General features: G+C 39.3%; 1 protein-coding gene across 1 annotated transcript in view; it reads left to right on the top strand.

The window, feature by feature from the left end:
* The first annotated feature begins 3,284 nt into the window (after positions 1-3,284).
* The window catches only part of sgcb (sarcoglycan, beta (dystrophin-associated glycoprotein)), a 32,804-nt gene continuing 18,625 nt past the window's right edge, over positions 3,285-17,463 (top strand). The window contains exons 1-2 of the mRNA XM_028802212.2: positions 3,285-3,430; positions 13,735-13,944. Coding sequence (XP_028658045.2) covers positions 3,416-3,430; positions 13,735-13,944 — 225 coding nt within the window. The 5' untranslated portion in view covers positions 3,285-3,415. The remainder of the gene's footprint in view (positions 3,431-13,734; positions 13,945-17,463) is intronic.

Below are 17,463 nucleotides of genomic sequence, written 5' to 3'. Positions count from 1 at the left end.
CAATGAAAACAGCAAACCCCACAAAAATCAGCTCACTTCGTTCATTCATCCATCCATTTTTGGAACCCAATCAATTCAAAGCTGAACCTTATCAAAGAAAGATTTTGCTAAAGGCAGAAACCAGTCCATGACAGCTTGCCAGACTCTGGCAAATACCCACAAAATAATCCACTCACATCAACACCTGTTATAATTGCTACTTAACATAACACATTTTTTAGGATGCAGAAGGAAAACCAAATTGGCACTTGGATGCATCTGAACTCTACAAACAGTGATGAGTCCAGTATTCAAAGCCAGGACTCTGATGATGTGAAGCAACAAGACTAACTGCTACAACGAAAACATTTATTTATATGCACATTTTCACTCAAAGGATGTAGCTCAAAGTGCTTTAGGAGATGTCAAGGAAAACGTTACAAAAAAAGAAAAGAATTAGAAATAAATAAAAATAAGAATGAATAAATGGCATAGCAAAATAATAGATGGGAGTATATCAAAACACAACGCTGTATAGCCATGTTGCCTTAAGTATAACTTTAAAATGATGTAAAACAGGGTAGTATGCACTTTGAGGAACATACACAATATAGACTTTTTACAGTTTTGAACAAGATGCAGTTTACACATTTGATCACACTATAATCTATTTTAAAATATACTTTGTTTGCCTCAGATACTGCATGACAAATATACAAAATAAAAGGCTGGCTTAGAATGTCACAATTACCCAAAGAAAAATGTTTTGTTAATTATGAAGTTAAAGAAATAGTTTCTATTTCTGAGGCAAGGCAGCATAGTGGCACAGTGGTTGGCACCTCTACTTCACAGCTTCAAAGCATAGATTTCAAAATCATGCCAGTTCTCTATCTTAATTTGTTTCATAGTTTCCTCTCAAATACCAAAAACATTTACATTAGGCTGATTTGCAGCTCTAGATCTGATGAGTAAGCACCCTGTGCAGGGGTGGTTTCTGCCTTGAACCTGATGCTATCCAAATAGGCTTCAGCTCTTCAGTATTGAAATGTGAGGATAGCAGAGAGAGTCGTATAAATTATATCATTGTATCAGTGTGTCACTACACTGGTTACATGTGTCATTCAGAATTGACTTTAAAATTCTGCTTATTGTTTATAAAGCTTTAAATAATCTCGCCCCGGCTTATATATCGGAATGTCTGACACCTTATATTCCAAATCGTAACCTCAGATCCTCAACTGAGTGTCTCCTTAGAATTCCAAAAGCAAAACTTAAAAGAAGTGGTGAGGCGGCCTTCTGCTGTTATGCACCTAAAATCTGGAATAGCCTGCCAGTAGGAATTCGCCAGGCTAATACAGTGGAGCACTTTAAAAAACTACTGAAAACACATTATTTTAACATGGCCTTCTCATAACTTCACTGTAATTTAATCCTGATACTCTGTATATCCAATTCATTATAATAACTATCCATTCAAAATCTGTACTAATCCCTACTCTCTCTTCTGTTTCCTTTTCCGGTGTCCTGTTGGTGGTGGCGTGCGCCACCACCATCTACCCAAAGCACCATGATGTTCCAACAATGATGGATGGATTAAAAGCCAGAAGTCTGTATGACCATCAGCATCAAGTGACTCCGTGAAAAACCCGAACTACAAAGAGGACTATTTCATTTATGTTAGGTAGAATGCCCAGAGGGGACTGGGCGGTCTCGTGGCCTGGAACCCCTACAGATTTTATTTTTTTCTCCAGCCTTCTGGAGTTTTTTTGGGGGTTTTTTTTCTGTCCACCCTGGCCATCGGACCTTACTCCTTTCTATGTTAACTAATGTTGTCTTATTTTAATTTCTTATTTTGTCTTTTATTTTTCTTCTCTTCATTATGTAAAGCACTTTGAGCTACTTTTTGTATGAAAATGTGCTATATAAATAAATGTTGTTGTTGTTGTTGTAAACTGGCTATGACTGGGAATGAGGTAATCATATTAATATATGGAGTCAATAATGGGTCAATAGCAATGCATCAGAAATGATCTCAGAAAAAGCATCTACAGGCAAACTTTACTATAAGTTTGCTGACTTCTATCTGAGTATCAATCCTACATGTAAAGTGGTTTTGGAAATCACCTTACAATTTCCAGTCAGGACAGTATGTATCCTGCAGGCTCCCTAGGTGGTTTATTAAAAATAATGTGTGGATTTCCTTGTACCCTCATAATGTAGTTGAAGCAAATTATTAAGACTGGTATTTGAATATTGTCTTTATTAATGTGCACAAAATTGCAAAAGAAGTACACTCTAATATTTATAATTATATTGACTTATTTTGTTGGTCACTTTAACGGATCACCCTAGTTAATCTGCACATTACCAATCTGTAGAATAACTGATTTCTGCACTTTAGCGGTAACATATCCACTATGACTCAGGCACCGCCGAGAATGGCAGCCTTTTCAGCAGCTCCGTGTACGACTTTATTTTTCTACCTTTTCTTTTTCTTTTTTTTTATTATTTTTTATTGATCACTCCTATCACTTTCTTTTATGTGGATTTGTGAATTTCCCCTTTGGATTAATAAAGTATCTATCTAAATATGTTCTGAGATTTTTCATGTAAGGCAGACAGATGTTTCACATTTGACTAATATAATTTCTAACTCCTTTAAGCAGTAAGTTTACCACCGGGGGACGGTGCTTATCCTGGCAGCATTAAGTGCATGGAAACCCACCCTGGGCAGCATGCCAGTCTGTGGCAGGGCACACCCATGCGAGCCCCAAAACCCATTCGTATGGTGCCGTAAAAATAATTTTTAAAATGTTACATTTTTCCATAGCAATTTAAACACCACAACACATAATTGGTTCCATGTTTGGGTCCCATAGTCAGACAAGTCCATCATTCACAGTTCAAAAGCTTAGCCACTCCCATGCAAAACTCCATGTACTGACAGATAATGGCTTTTTAAATAGTTAGACAGTTCAAAACAAATACGTCGACAATACGTCTACGGAGCTCAATCGGGACCCCGTCGGACGGATAGTTGCCCTGTTAAATGATCTACAGCACCGGACACACCCCAGTTTTGACGCGCAGTACCAACGCCGCTCCGTCCTCCGAGCGCCGCTTTTTTCCTTTTCGGGACTCTTCCAGCCCCTTGCCGAGTTTATTTGTGGCGGAGTTCACATGGCCGCGCTTCACTTGGAAGGTACCAAGTCCTGGGGGGGGGATTACGGATTCAGAAATTGTTTCTTCTTTTTTGCTACTCAGATGGTCAGATCTTCTCAGTGGTCACTACGGGTATTCTACATGCAGACTGGAGCAGAAGGGGCGGACTACGCTTCAATCAGCTGAGTGTCTCCACCGTTCGCCCACCTGGCTTCACAATGGTTTGCTCTGGTGATCATACCGAGACATTTAGACCCAGAGAAGGACGCTGATCATGGCGACCGAACAGGTTTGTAACGGGGTTTCAGAGTCGATTGGTCACTTGGCTGCCGACGGTCGAGTGTCGTTAGTTAGACTCGCGTTTATCCAGTGGTCGAGTTGGTAACGAAGAAAGTGAATGAGCGTGTTCGCTTCTCGTGTTCTGTTCTTAATTATAGGGAGCCGGGAGCGCGCCAGTACCGTTACCAGGCCGAGATTGCGGGGCGCAGTAAAGCTGGAAGCTTGGTTGATTGCTGGAGATGGCAGCTTCCTTGTATTTTAACGAATACTTGGACCGAAGGACCACAATCGAAAGTGTCTGGCATAGAGAATGTAGCCCAGTTGTGATACGCGGCCAGTACAGAGTTAATGTGGTTTGTGATTCAAATAGCTTTGAATTGTAGCAGTTTGTGTTTGAGGATCCGTTTTATACGGCAACTTAATTGTGAGGCCAATATCAAAGTACTAAAGAAGACATCTGTAAAATCAATACAAAACTGAAGTTTTAAACATCGCAGGAGTGTACTAGTAGTTTGAATGTGATTGTTGCTAACCTTGTAGAGTTTGCATGTTCTCCCCATGCTTGCATGTGTTTAACCTCGGTCCTTCAGTGTCCTTCCACAGACATGCAGATAAGGTGAATTGGTGGTGTTAAAATGGCCCTAGTGTGTGTGTGTTCACTCAGCGATGGACTAGTGCCCTGTCTTGGTATTGTTTCTGTCTTGCATCCAATGCTTGCTGATATAGACTCCAGCTTTCCCACATCCCTGCCATGGATAAGGCGGTTAAGAAAATGGATGGATGTTAAAGATGAGTAGCCAAGGTGATTACGTAAAAATATGATTGGAATTCCTTCCATTCACATTCTGCATGGAGTTTGCCTGTTGTCTTATCAGATTTATGTGGGTTTTCCACTCACATCCACATACTATGTTCATTCTCAACTCTTATATCTCTTTCTCTCTTGAGCTTTTGTAAAGTTTTAATATCCCTTTGGGGACAAAAAGCACATATCTATCAATCAGTCCATCTAAATTGGTTAGTTGGGCAGATAATTCATTCAGGGTTGGTTACTGCTTTGTAAACAGTGATGATATGTTGAGCACTGACCTCAAATTGAACCAAACCAGTTTGAGGTTGGATGTTTGGAAGCCAATAACAAAAATCCATCCATCCATCCATTTTCCAACCCGCTGAATCCGAACACAGGGTCACGGGGGTCTGCCGGAGCCAATAATAATAATAATAATAATACATTTTATTTATATAGCGCCTTTCCCATGCTCAAGGCACTTACAGAATATAATAAAGAACGGCAGAATATACAGTATATAGCATTGTACAAACCAGATAAATAAATAAAGAAGATTAAGACAGTAAATTCTGAAAAAAACAGACAACATAATTGATGGTCTCGCACACACATACAGGTTACATTGGCATCTTGACAGAGATGTAAACTGAGAGAAAGGTAATAAAGTCAAATAGAGCTAAAAGCCTTCCTGAACAGATGAGTTTTGAGTTGTTTTTTAAAGGAATTCATGGAGTCAGCTGACCTGATTAATTTTGGTAGGTCATTCCAGAGTCAATCCCAGCCAACACAGGGCACAAGGCAGGAACCAATCCTGGGCAGGGTGCCAACCCACCGCAGGACACACACAAACACACCCACACACCAAGCACACACTAGGGCCAATTTAGAATCGCCAATCCACCTAACCTGCATGTCTTTGGACTGTGGGAGGAAACCGGAGTGCCCGGAGGAAACCCACGCAGACACGGGGAGAACATGCAAACTCCACGCAGGGAGGACCCGGGAAGCGAACCCAGGTCCCCAGATCGCCCAACTGCGAGGCAGCAGCGCTACCCACTGCGCCACCATGCCGCCCAATAACAAAAATAATTCAAATTTTTAACCAATGCAAATTGATTTTTACCCTTACACAGGACATTTCACTGTGAGAGTACACCATCATTGAGCACTTTACAGTACAGTTCACACAGAAATTGTCATTCAGAGTAAAATGGGGACAGAATGCAATATGAAACAATACATGTCAAATCATTCGGAAATAAACTGTTGGAAGAAATGTGAAAAGTAAAAATAAAATGTTAATACTCAACAGTAGACTAAAAATACATGTTGATAAGGAGAGCACAGTGACGTTTACCTCAGCACAGCATGTTGAAATTAAACTGACAAGACTATTCAAATGTAAGATAAGCCTACAAAATGTTAAATGTACTGTATAAATCCATTTGAGTAGTCTGGCAGTATGACTTAAAAAGCATAACTACTGAGGAGCCAAAAATAAAATGAATACGGGCATAGGTCACATGCCATGCAATTAAACCAATGTAGATATTAGGTACTGTTTAAATTTTAATTATATCAGAACCTCACAGACACACATAGGCTGAGAGGTTGGGAGAGCAGGAACAACAAAGCTAAATAAGTGCTCACATAAACTTGTATGATAGGATTCTAAGCTAGTGAGGAAGCTGGTGTCAGGTCTCAGATGACAAGTAGTCTGGAAGATTGGAATATAAATCTCTGTAGAGACAGAGGAAGAATTTTTGAGATGATTCTGTTTTGGGTCAGATGCCAGTGCAGTTTGACCACCTCAAGAGTGATGTGGTCATTCTGTTTATATATATATATATATATATATATATATATATATATATATATATATATATATATATATATATATATATATATATATTTATTTTTATCTTATCTGCTGTATTTGTAAAGTCCCTGGATATTAGGGGAAGGTGACTGAAAAATAACATCTCAGTTTTCAGTGTCAGAGTTATTGATGTGTTGACCTCTAAACTAGAAAAGGAATGTTAAGATATTGAGGTATTAGTCTTGGACTGTAAGTGGTCAAGGCAATAACATCTATTACCCATTTTCAGTAATTTCTTTTAATTTTGACAGATTTGTAAGGGTCTAAATTTAGGGCAGAATGGTGTGTCTCACACTAAGGATCTGTACCGATATGTGGAAGATTGCTGGTTCAAATCCTTATTACTGCCAAAGGAAATCCTATTCTGCTGGACCCTTGAGCAAATCCCTTAACCTGCCTTTGCTCCAGGAGCACTGTATAATGGCTGACAATGCGCTGTGACCCCAAAGGGTATGCAAAAACTAAAAAATTCCTAATACAAGAAATTGTATAAGGCAAAATGAAGAACTAAAAAAAATGCCAGTCAGTGTGCAACAGGTGCACTGACAGAAAATAAACTACTGTATATACTCGCGTTTAAGTTCTCCCGTGATTTTACAGTATAATTTCCGGTATTTTATAATGTCAGTCGTATAAGTCGAATGCGGAAAACTCACGCTATTGGTCCAAGAGATTATGATATGCTAACGCCCACCTGAGAGAGTAACCACAGAGCACACTGCCTTTTTTTCTATGTATTGTGCGTACGTGATCACACAGTATTACCCAAACTATTCCGAAGCAACGTTTGCACTGATTTGTGTTTTTTGCATCTCACACCCTCATACACCTTTATCGTAAGAGCATCCCTTATCTATGATGAAGCGTTCGATCAGAAGAAAATATGAAGCTGGTTTTAAATTAAATGTCGTTGACATGGCAAAAGAAATAGGTAACTGTGCTGCTGCAACAAATTTCGATGTGTCTGAGAAACTGGTGCGAGGTTGGAGGAGGCAAGAAGATGTAAAAAAAAAAAATGTAAGTGTCCCATTTTTGAATGGGCGTATAAGTTGGGGTTTGATTTTATGATCGATTTTTCAGCTTTCAAGACCTGACTTATACGTGAGTATATACGGTAGATGGAATTCAGTTCTGTTCTTTTAAGTTCAGTTTATTTTTATAACTTTCTCTTAAATTCAGTAATTGTTAATGCCTTTACAAATACTTTTTAAAGAAAAAAGTTATATTTAGTAAGAATATGAAAATGCAATTTAGTATTAAATACATAAACAGTGTATTTATTTACATTTTTTAATGGAAGTTCCTAATAGTTAAAATATGTAAATGGTATAAATGGTTAAGAATAAACATAAAAACCAAGCTGTCAGGTGAGAAGAGGAACTCCAAACTTCATTTCATACACAAAATCAAAACCACTCGGGCATTCTGAGGTGTACTACAGTTCAACTAGTGTCCATGACTTAGGTTGGATATAATAAATATTTGACACTGGTTCTGTCATTGATGATGCTAATACGTCTTGTCCACTCTGAGGTCCAGTTCCTAGACTAGAAAGGATTATTGGGTCAAAGTGGCAATGCCAAGTAGGTGAAAATAATACCAATCACTAAGACTGGTACAGTCTTCAAAAGCAATGTGAACAATTTATTGGTAGCTCAGCGCATGCCCCCAATCTCTCTCTCTCTCTCTAAGAATATGCTGAGCTAATGCAGTTATTTTAAGCGTGCATTTAGATGGTTGGGGCATCTTTTATAGAGACAGGCTGAATATTTCAGAGTTTGGAGAGCCTAAAGCTAAAGACTCTGCCACCAGTGCAAGTTTTATTTATCCTGGGAATTTTAGGATGGTCCGTATGTATTTGTATATTTGGGCATATCAGTATTAATACATTCCATAAAGTGGTTAGTTCTTGTGCCTCAGAGTTGCAGTGACCTGGGATTAAATGTGTCCTCTCTGTTTTCACATTGGGTTTCTTGTATCATTCTGGTTTCCTTCTGTATCCGAAATATCTGCAGGTTTAACCTAACTGGAGACAGTAAATGTCTGTCTGATTAAATATTTAGTAGTGAATGGGCCATGGATTCAAACTCACTAGCTCTAAAGATTCCTATTGTGTTTTTTTTCCCAAAAGTGTAACGTGTTGTTTTTGTGTTTGTTTTTGCAGCTAGATTCCAATTAGTAATTGACCAACTAATTAGATTGCAAGGCAAATGAACTGCAGATCCAAGCTTAGTGCCTTCAAAAACTCCTAGATATGTTGCTTGTTCACAATGCACCACTCTCTAGTCCTTCAGTACTATTCAATGACATAACCTCTTTGGGCAGATACATAGGCGAGCCTGTTATACTCCGAGGATTGATGGGTTTTTTTTGTGTTTTTTTTTTTTGACGTAAAAGACGTTGAGCTTCTCCTGGATGAGAGGATAGTGTCTGTAAAGTTTTGTTGCATTTCCCTGTACCATATCTAAATACGTGAAGAATAAACAAACAGACCAACAAGCTTTCTTCTTTGTGTATAAGGTAAAAAGTAATTACATATTATATATTACCAAATTTTTATTACACTTTAAACTTTTTCATTTACTATATAGCTATTGTTAATATTGGAAAGGATAGTTGTATGCAATATTCTTGTTTCTTCCTTTTGATCTAATGAACCTTCAGATGCAATACATAACTCCAAAGACATCCACACAGGTCAGCTTGAGGCCATGACAGGAACAGTGAGGAAAATGAGTGATTAAAGAAAAAGTTAAATATAACAGGTAGGAACTGAACCCAGATTTCCTGTTTCAAAAGCAAACATGCTTATCATTTCACCACCATCACACCCTGCCTGGTACTGTTTGTGTGTAGATCACATTGTAGTATTTTTTTGCCACTCACTCCAATCTTAAGCCACTTGGAAGGGCAAGGCTAAAAGTTATTTGTCAAAACCAGAGTTACAGTGAGAAGTACCTGTGTGCTAAAAGTCAAGTGTGTGGCTTGAACAACAACACTGTTCATAAAGAGCAAACAAATACAGACTGTGGTTTATAGCTGTACTAGCAAAATACCCGCGCTTCGCAGCGGAGAAGTAGTGTGTTAAAGAGGTTATGTAAACATATATATACATATACATATATACATATATATACATATCTACATATACACATATCTACATATACATATATATACATATCTACATACATACATAGTGCGTTGTAACACGGGCTGTGATTGTTACATGAGAGGGAGACGACAAATCACAGCTTCCCGCTTTCTAATCAGGCCTGTGATTGGTGCTTTGACTGATGCCCAGATCCCACAGTATCTCCCCTTAGGAGAGGCGTTAGGCAAGTGTAATTGAATAGCGGTGCTGCAAGTTTAGCTTTACACCTGTTTTTAAGGCTTATTGACTGAAAGGGGCTTTCATGAAAAAAGTTAGGGCTTTGCTACAGGATACACCCTCCACAAGTTAAGGAAGTAAAAATAAAGGTATATATTTCTGTTTTATTTAAACCTTTTAAGTTTGTATGCGGGCGGCATGGTGGCGCAGTGAAAGGTGCCAGTTAGGAGACCCGGGTTCGCTTCCCTGCGTGGAGTTTGAATGTTCTCCCCGTGTCTGTCTGGGTTTCCTCTGGGTACTCCGGTTTCCTCCCACAGTCCAAAGACATGCAGGTTAGGTGCATTGGCGATTCTAAATTGTCCGTGGTGTGTGTGGGTGTGTGCGCCCTGCGGTGGGCTGGCACCTTGCCCGGGGTTTGTTTCCTGCCTTGTGCCCTGTGTTGGCAGGGATTGGCTCCTGTATTTAGGATATAGTGGGTTGGATAATGGATGGATGGACATTTGTATGCATAGCCCCATTTGCCCGTTTTCATTTTTTTTCTTTCTTCAGTAACATTTCAGCAAACCCGGAGCTTGTCAGTTCAAGTCCTGGTACTGACACCACTGTGTGACCCTGAGGAAGTCACTTCACCTGCCTGTGCTGCAAAAAACAAAAGTGATGTAACAAATTGTACCTCAGATGTTACAAGTTGCTGGAATAAAGGCATAAGTCAAATAGATAAATATGTATTATACACATAGGAACTATTCATTTATTTTCAGTTAAGTCATCTGCAGCAAACCTTTATAAATGAGGGTTTCTCCTTTTTTCTTCATTGAGGTTTTCTCTTGGAGAGCTTTTTTCATTTCATTGAAAATTAAAGCAGCAGCTGCCGAAATATGTAGCTTTCTTATTAATTTTTCAACATTGTGTAAAATAACTTTATAAAAGTAACATAAAAGGTTTAAATACTGGTTATCCTTTTACACTACAATATTACTAAAGAGATACAAAAAAAGTAAAACGCATATGTTGTTTTTCTTTAAGGAGATTACATATTACTGAAGAAAGAAAAAAAAAAAACTAAAACAGCCAAATGGGGCTATGCATACGAACTTAAAAGGTTTAAATAAAACAGAAATATATACCTTTATTTTTACTTCCTTAACTTGTGGAGGGTGTATCCTGTAGCAAAGCCATAACTTTTTTCGTGAAAGCCCGTTTCAGTCAATAAGTTGTGAAAGGGTGCTTCCCGGACACAGACAGGCCGACACATTTTCCTCCATCACCACATGTTTATTTACAATTATCTGTTATTTACAAAGTCCTTACTTGCACCACACCAAACCCTCCCGCAGTCTCCCGAAGTCCAGGCTCTCAACAGCCACTTTCTTCTTCACACACAACACACTCGGGCCTCTCCTCGCCCCCTCTGCATCAGCCTTGTCCTCCTCCTACCCGACTCCAGCCTTGATTGCAGGGCGGCGGCTCCTTAAATAGGTAGCTGGGTGCGGCTCGCAATCAGCCACCTGCCACAAAGTCTTAAAAACAGGTGTAAAGATATTGACAATAAGCTATGCAAACCCACCAAGACATGGAATCGTTTAAATCAAGGCACGAGTCGAAAAACACCATCCCATACTATTAGTTAACGATTAACACATTTCTATATGTATTGTAAGCATACAATACAACTGATAATATGTTGCGCTTATTTATCTGGTGTACCGACATTTTTGCGTGTTTAACGGCTGAAATCCAACGTGGTTTGTGCCCTTCAGAATGAAAACAGTTTGTATTTACCTTTTTAATAAAAGGCGAGCTTTTAAGCCTGAGAAATCACCCCGTAAATGCACACGTTTAATTGCACATGTGCTAATATGTATGCTTACACACTGTTTCTTCTTCATTGAGGTTTTCTCTAGTATGTAGATCGGGGTAATTACATTCACGGCATTCGTAGTCTGAATCACAGTCTGATTGTATGGGTGGTTACCTACCAGGTAACGCTTATGGTTGGCCAGCAAGTCAGCTAACATCAGCCACGGTGCCTTCAGTTGTGAGAAGCAGATCATAGAATGGTTGAAAATAGTTTACTGTCAAATAATGCAAAGAGTACGCGACACGTGTTTCGCCCTAATTCTTGGCTCGTCAGGCGTAAGGCAAGTGTAATTGAATAGCAGCGCGTCATTGAATAGCGGCACTGCAAGTTTAGTTTCTTTTCAATAAAGTCAGGCGTTAGGCAAGTGTCATTGAATAGCGGCGCATCATTGAAGAGCGGCGCTGCAAGTTTAGTTTCTTTTCAATAAAGTCAGGCGTTAGGCAAGTGTCATAGAATAGTGGCGCATCATTGAAGAGCGGCGCTGCAAGTTTAGTTTCTTTTCAATAAAGTCAGGCGTTAGGCAAGTGTCATTGAATAGCGGCGCGTCATTGAAGAGCGGCGCTGCAAGTTTAGTTTCTTTTCAATAAAGTCAGACGTTAGGCAAGTGTCATTGAATAGTGGCGCGTCATTGAAGAGCGGCGCTGCAAGTTTAGTTTCTTTTCAATAAAGTCAGGCGTTAGGCAAGTGTCATTGAATAGCGGCATTGCAAGTTTAGTTTCTTTTCCATAAAGTCAGGCGTTAGGCAAGTGTCATTGAATAGCGGCACTGCAAGTTTAGTTTCTTTTCAATAAAGTCAGGCGATAGGCAAGTGTCAGTGAGTAGCGGCGCGTCATTGAAGAGCGGCACTGCAAGTTTAGTTTCTTTTCAATAAAGTCAGGCATTAGGCAAGTGTCATTGAATAGCGGCGGCGCTGCAAGTTTAGTTTCTTTTCAATAAAGTCAGGCGCGCTTTGCAGTGGTGAAGTTCTGCTTTTAAATTTTTATTAAGAAGAAAAGAAAACCTTTTTAAACTGAGGGAAAATATACCAATAACAATTTGTTAAGGATCTGTTTTTTTGTGAAGCTGCCTTTACACAGCCTGTCCGCTGTTTTATAAACGAACGTCATATAAGACCGTCCTTTCTCCTTCACAGTCAGTTCACGTGATTACGTGTGAGGCGTGATGACGCGATACGCAACCCCCGCAACCCCGCCTCCCACGGCCAGCGAGCTGCTGTCCATTACTGTATATGGACAAAAAAGAGGTTCCAGTTATGACCGTTACGCTTTGAATTTTGAAATGAAACCTGCCTAACTTTTGTAAGTAAGCTGTAAGGAATGAGCCTGCCAAATTTCAGCCTTCCACCTACACAGGAAGTTGGAGAATTAGTGATGAGTGAGTGAGTGAGGGCTTTGCCTTTTATTAGTATAGATAGATATCAAATTATATCTCAAGCAGTAGGAAAAATAAATGTCCATCAAATCTGAAAATTCAAATGAAAGAGAAAAATGAGAGGATAAACCAAAATAAAAAATGAACATACGAGATAAATAAAACAAACAAGAAACAAACAAAGCAGAAATGGAGTAAAGGAAACCCACATACATTCACATCAAACTCAACTGCATTTCAACTTTACTTCTCTTTTCTTTATTGTCTTTCTCTTTCCTGTTCCTTCAGATTTACAGTATGTCAGTACAGTATGTTTACTTCAGCATGTCCATTCAGAAGTTTTTTTTCCCTTTATCAGTCTTAATTAAGGTTTGAAATAAAGCTATCATATTTTGAACACCTTCTTTGTGTCTTCTGGTGTGTTATATATAGAGAATTCTGAAGACCACAGGCAACAAAACCATTCAAAATTAAATTTACTATTTGCAATGTGTGTATGCAAAAGAAAGGTTTCTTCAAGTAGCATCTCATGTGACAGCTGATACTTTCACTTTGATATAACAAGCTTCTTGAACACACTGATCATGGGAAGACTTCAATCTGTTTCTTATGCATTATTCTCATTGTACTTGCCCTTAGTTGGGAGATTCTCCATTAGAGAAACATGGGTAATGAAATGGTGGTGTTTAAAGCTTAATTTGTATCATAGAAGTGTACATTTTAATAGCCATAATAAGAAACCCACATTATCAGACAGTCATATGGCCCACCAGGCCTTCCACTCCTGCCTACAACATATAGAGATATCTGGCTTTGCTGATTATGAGAATTAATTGTCAAACTTACTGTTTACATGATATACAAAACTATCCCTGTGTCAGCTGTCAGTACAAGCAAAGTTCACAACAAAAAGTAATTTTGACCATCAACATTCAAAAGATGTTTCAAACAAGGTAATTAAATTCATTCTAGTAAGATGACAACAAAAATATCCACATCTTCTGAGAGTGAAAAACTAATCATATTAATTTGTATGATATGATTTGGTTTTATTAATAATTTTTTTCCTCTTTCTTGCATAGGTAAGCTCTAATGGACCTGTCAAGAAGTCCATGAGAGAGAAAGCCATTGAAAGAAGAACAACCAACAAGGAACATAACAGCAACTTTAAGGCAGGCTATGTCCCTATAGAAGAAGAGAGACTTCACAAGACCGGGCTTCGGGGGAGAAAAGGATCTCTGGCCATCTGTGTTGTTGCCCTTCTCTTCCTTCTGGCATTGATTAACTTGATTGTAAGCTCAAATGACTTTATCAGTTTTAGATATTATTCATGAGGTGACTCCATGTTAAGGAACTGGAAAAACATCTCCAGTTCTGTGCACCCGTTTGCTTAATTAAAAAATTGTGATACTTATTATATCCATTGATCCATTTTCGAAACCTACTTAGTTCAAGTTAGGGTTGTAGGGGCCTGAGTTAATCCCTGACAGTATTGTTTGGAGAGGATGGTATTCAATCACAGGGCACACTTGGGTACACACTGACTCTGACAAAGCCAATTTAGAGTCAACAGTGAACCGTAACACTCCCATCCTTGGTATGTGGGAAGAAAACCCGCAGAATAACTAGGTTGAAATTTAAACCTTCTCTTCCAGAGCTGTAAGATAGCAGTAATAACTACTATCTAGCAGAACGCTTATTATATCTTAATACATAATTCGCCTGGCTCTTCACTCATTCACTCACTCACGTCAGTCCGAAGCTGAATGTGCAGTCGCCTTCTGCGCAGCTGCCCGAAAAACCTTACGAGACCGACATCCAACCCCAACATCGCGGCAGACAGCGGATTTGCTGCCGCAAAAATTCAAAGAGAAAGGCGACTTCGATTAAAGCTCTAGAGGCCTGAAAGGCGATTTCAACTAAAGCTCGAGGCCTAATTACGCATTCTGATTCAATTATGCATTCATTCAATACACCTATATCAGGTTTGTGGTGCTTATACTTATTACTATTCCATATTGTACTGGAACATTCATCATTCAATATTATACTATAGGCCTGGAAAATTCATCAACTAACAGTACAAGGCTGTACAGTAATGAGTAAAGTGGACTACAATCATTACAAAACAACTTCTTCGTTACTTATCATTTGTTCTTCATACTCTGCTGACACAAACTCGTGCCCGTTTCATCTTATGTTGTCGAAACAGGCTCTTTGTCTAGTATTTTATAAATGTGTTTATCTGAAATGACTTAGAAAATTAGTACATAATATAGTTAAAAACAAGTCTGCCACAATTCATTTTATACTATATTATCATATATATTTAAGGCTTAATGTATAAGATAATAACATAAACTAATGGGAGATACACCGATCAGCCACAACATTAAAACTACCTGCCTAATACTGTGTAGGTCTTGCTTGTGCCACCCAAACAGCTCTGACCTATCAAGGCATGGACTCCACAAGAACTCTGAAGGTGTTCTGTGCGTATCTGGCACCAAGATGTTAGCAACCAGATCCTTCAAGTCCTGTAAGTTGCAAGGTGGGACCAGACTTGGATCATACTTATTTTTCCAGCACATCCAACTGATGGTTGATCAGATTGAGATATGGGGTTTGAAGGCCAAGTCAAAACCCTGAACTCTTTGTTATGTTCCTCAAGCCATATCTGAGCAATTGTTGCTGTGTGGCAGGGCACATTATCCTGTTGAAAGAGGTCACTGCCTTCACAGAAAACCGTTGCCATGAATGGGTGCACATGGTCTGCAACAATCTTTATGTAGGTGGCATATGTCAAAGTAACATCCACATAAATGCCTGGACCCAAGATTTCCCAGCAGAAGATTGCCTAGTGCATCACAGACTGTCTTGCCTATAGTTAAATATAGCTGAATTGCTTCATTTAAGTCTTCATAAACAAAAAAAAGAAAATATAGCAACTAGTTGTTTAATAAACAAAAGTTTAAATATAGAAAACATAAATTAAGAGTTGGCACAAATATAAATATAATATGACATATGGCCTGAATAAAACATATCCTAGTCTTTCAGTGGTGTTAAGCACTTGGCATGAAGCAGTGCTTGTTGTGCAAATGCACTTGATAGACCTTCTGACAATCAGTAGGAGTTGTGCCTAGAATATTTTTTAACACAAGAATCCGTGAAGGCTATGTAAAAAAAACTTGGATTCCTGGGCCACCTTCAATTCTTTTACACCTCTCCGTCAGTGTCTCTTGTTTTGCAAATGTGTCGATCAATGCAAGCAGCCTGCTATCCCATCCCTCCCACCAATGGAGCTGAGTTCATCGAAAAATTCTCAGAGCTGAATCTCTTTATCTGGCAGTGAGGTGCCTGGAGTTGCATAGGGTAAATAATATATCGTTATTTGGAATATATACATTTCATGCATGTACCATGTGTACAATGAACTGTATGTGTAGAATGGCAGGAAATGTGAGGCAAGAAATATCGAACACATACCTAAAGTAGAAACGTTTTCCATGTTATACTAATAATGACGTGAAGTGTATAATGTGTGAAGACTAGTCCAAATATCAAATAAACGTGCACTTTTAGTCAAGAATATAACCAAAGAAAAAAAATCATTTGATTTACATGTGGCTGTCAATGAGTTAAAAACCCAAGCTCAAATGTCAATTGACAGGAAGTTGATATGTATCCTTGAATGGTGCAGAGGTAAGAACTGCTGCCTGATAACCCAAAGGTTCTAGGTTCGAGTCTGGGCACTCTGCTTTATGAGTAGTGAGCTGCTATTATTATTACTATAATATAATAAAAACATACATTTGATTCTAGTGTTAAAGGGAAAACTTTGCACACCTTCTTGGTAGATTAAGCTTTGTTCATGCTACCTCACAGCTCCAGAACCCAGGTTTCACATCTCAGCCTTAGCACTGCATGGAGCTGGCATATTGTCCTTCTCTTTATGTGGGCTGCCATCTGGGTAAGTTGATTTTCCTTTCATATCACAAAGATGAATAGATTTGATTTATTGGCCACTCTAACTTGTGAATGGTGATGTTTGGCACCCTGTCTAGGGATGTTTCTTACCTTGTGGCCAGCATTGCCAGGACAGACTCTGACACCAACAACCACGAAATGGATGAATAGATGTTGCAATGAGAAATAATCTACTTTCTTTGTATTTATTTTATTTAATTCTGCTTGTTCAAGGCTATATTTTTCTTTAATGTTAGATAGATCTTTTTGTTCCTAGGGGGAAATTTGGCTTTTTACAGATGCTCTTTAAATAAATAAATAGACAAATAGGTAGACGGACCTTGGCGGTCCGATCCTCGGCTACAGAAGCTGGCTCTTGGGATGTGGAATGTCACCTCTCTGAAGGGGAAGGAGCCTGAGCTTGTACGTGAGGTTGAGAGGTTCCGGCTAGATATAGTCGGGCTCACCTCAACGCACAGCTTGGACTCTGGAACCAATCTCCTTGAGAGGAGCTGGACTCTCTACCACTCTGGAGTTGCCCCCGGTGAGAGGCGCCGAGTGGGTGTGGGCATACTTATTGCCCCCCGACTTGGAGCCTGTACATTGGGGTTTACCCCGGTAGACGAGAGGGTAGCCTCCCTCCGCCTTCGGGTGGGGGGATGGGTCCTAACTGTTGTTTGTGCATATGCACCGAACAGCAGATTGGAGTACCCACCCTTTTTGGAGTCCCTGGAGGGGGTGCTAGAGGGCATACCTTCTGGGGACTCCCTCGTACTGCTGGGAGACTTCAGTGCTCACGTGGGCAATGACAGTGAGACCTGGAAGGGCGTGATTGGGAGGAA

Source organism: Erpetoichthys calabaricus, chromosome 5, assembly GCF_900747795.2.
Source record: "Erpetoichthys calabaricus chromosome 5, fErpCal1.3, whole genome shotgun sequence".
NCBI classification, from domain to species: Eukaryota; Metazoa; Chordata; class Cladistia; order Polypteriformes; family Polypteridae; genus Erpetoichthys; species Erpetoichthys calabaricus.
Note: the sequence above shows the minus strand (reverse complement) of the source record. Positions and strands in the feature narration are given on the sequence as shown.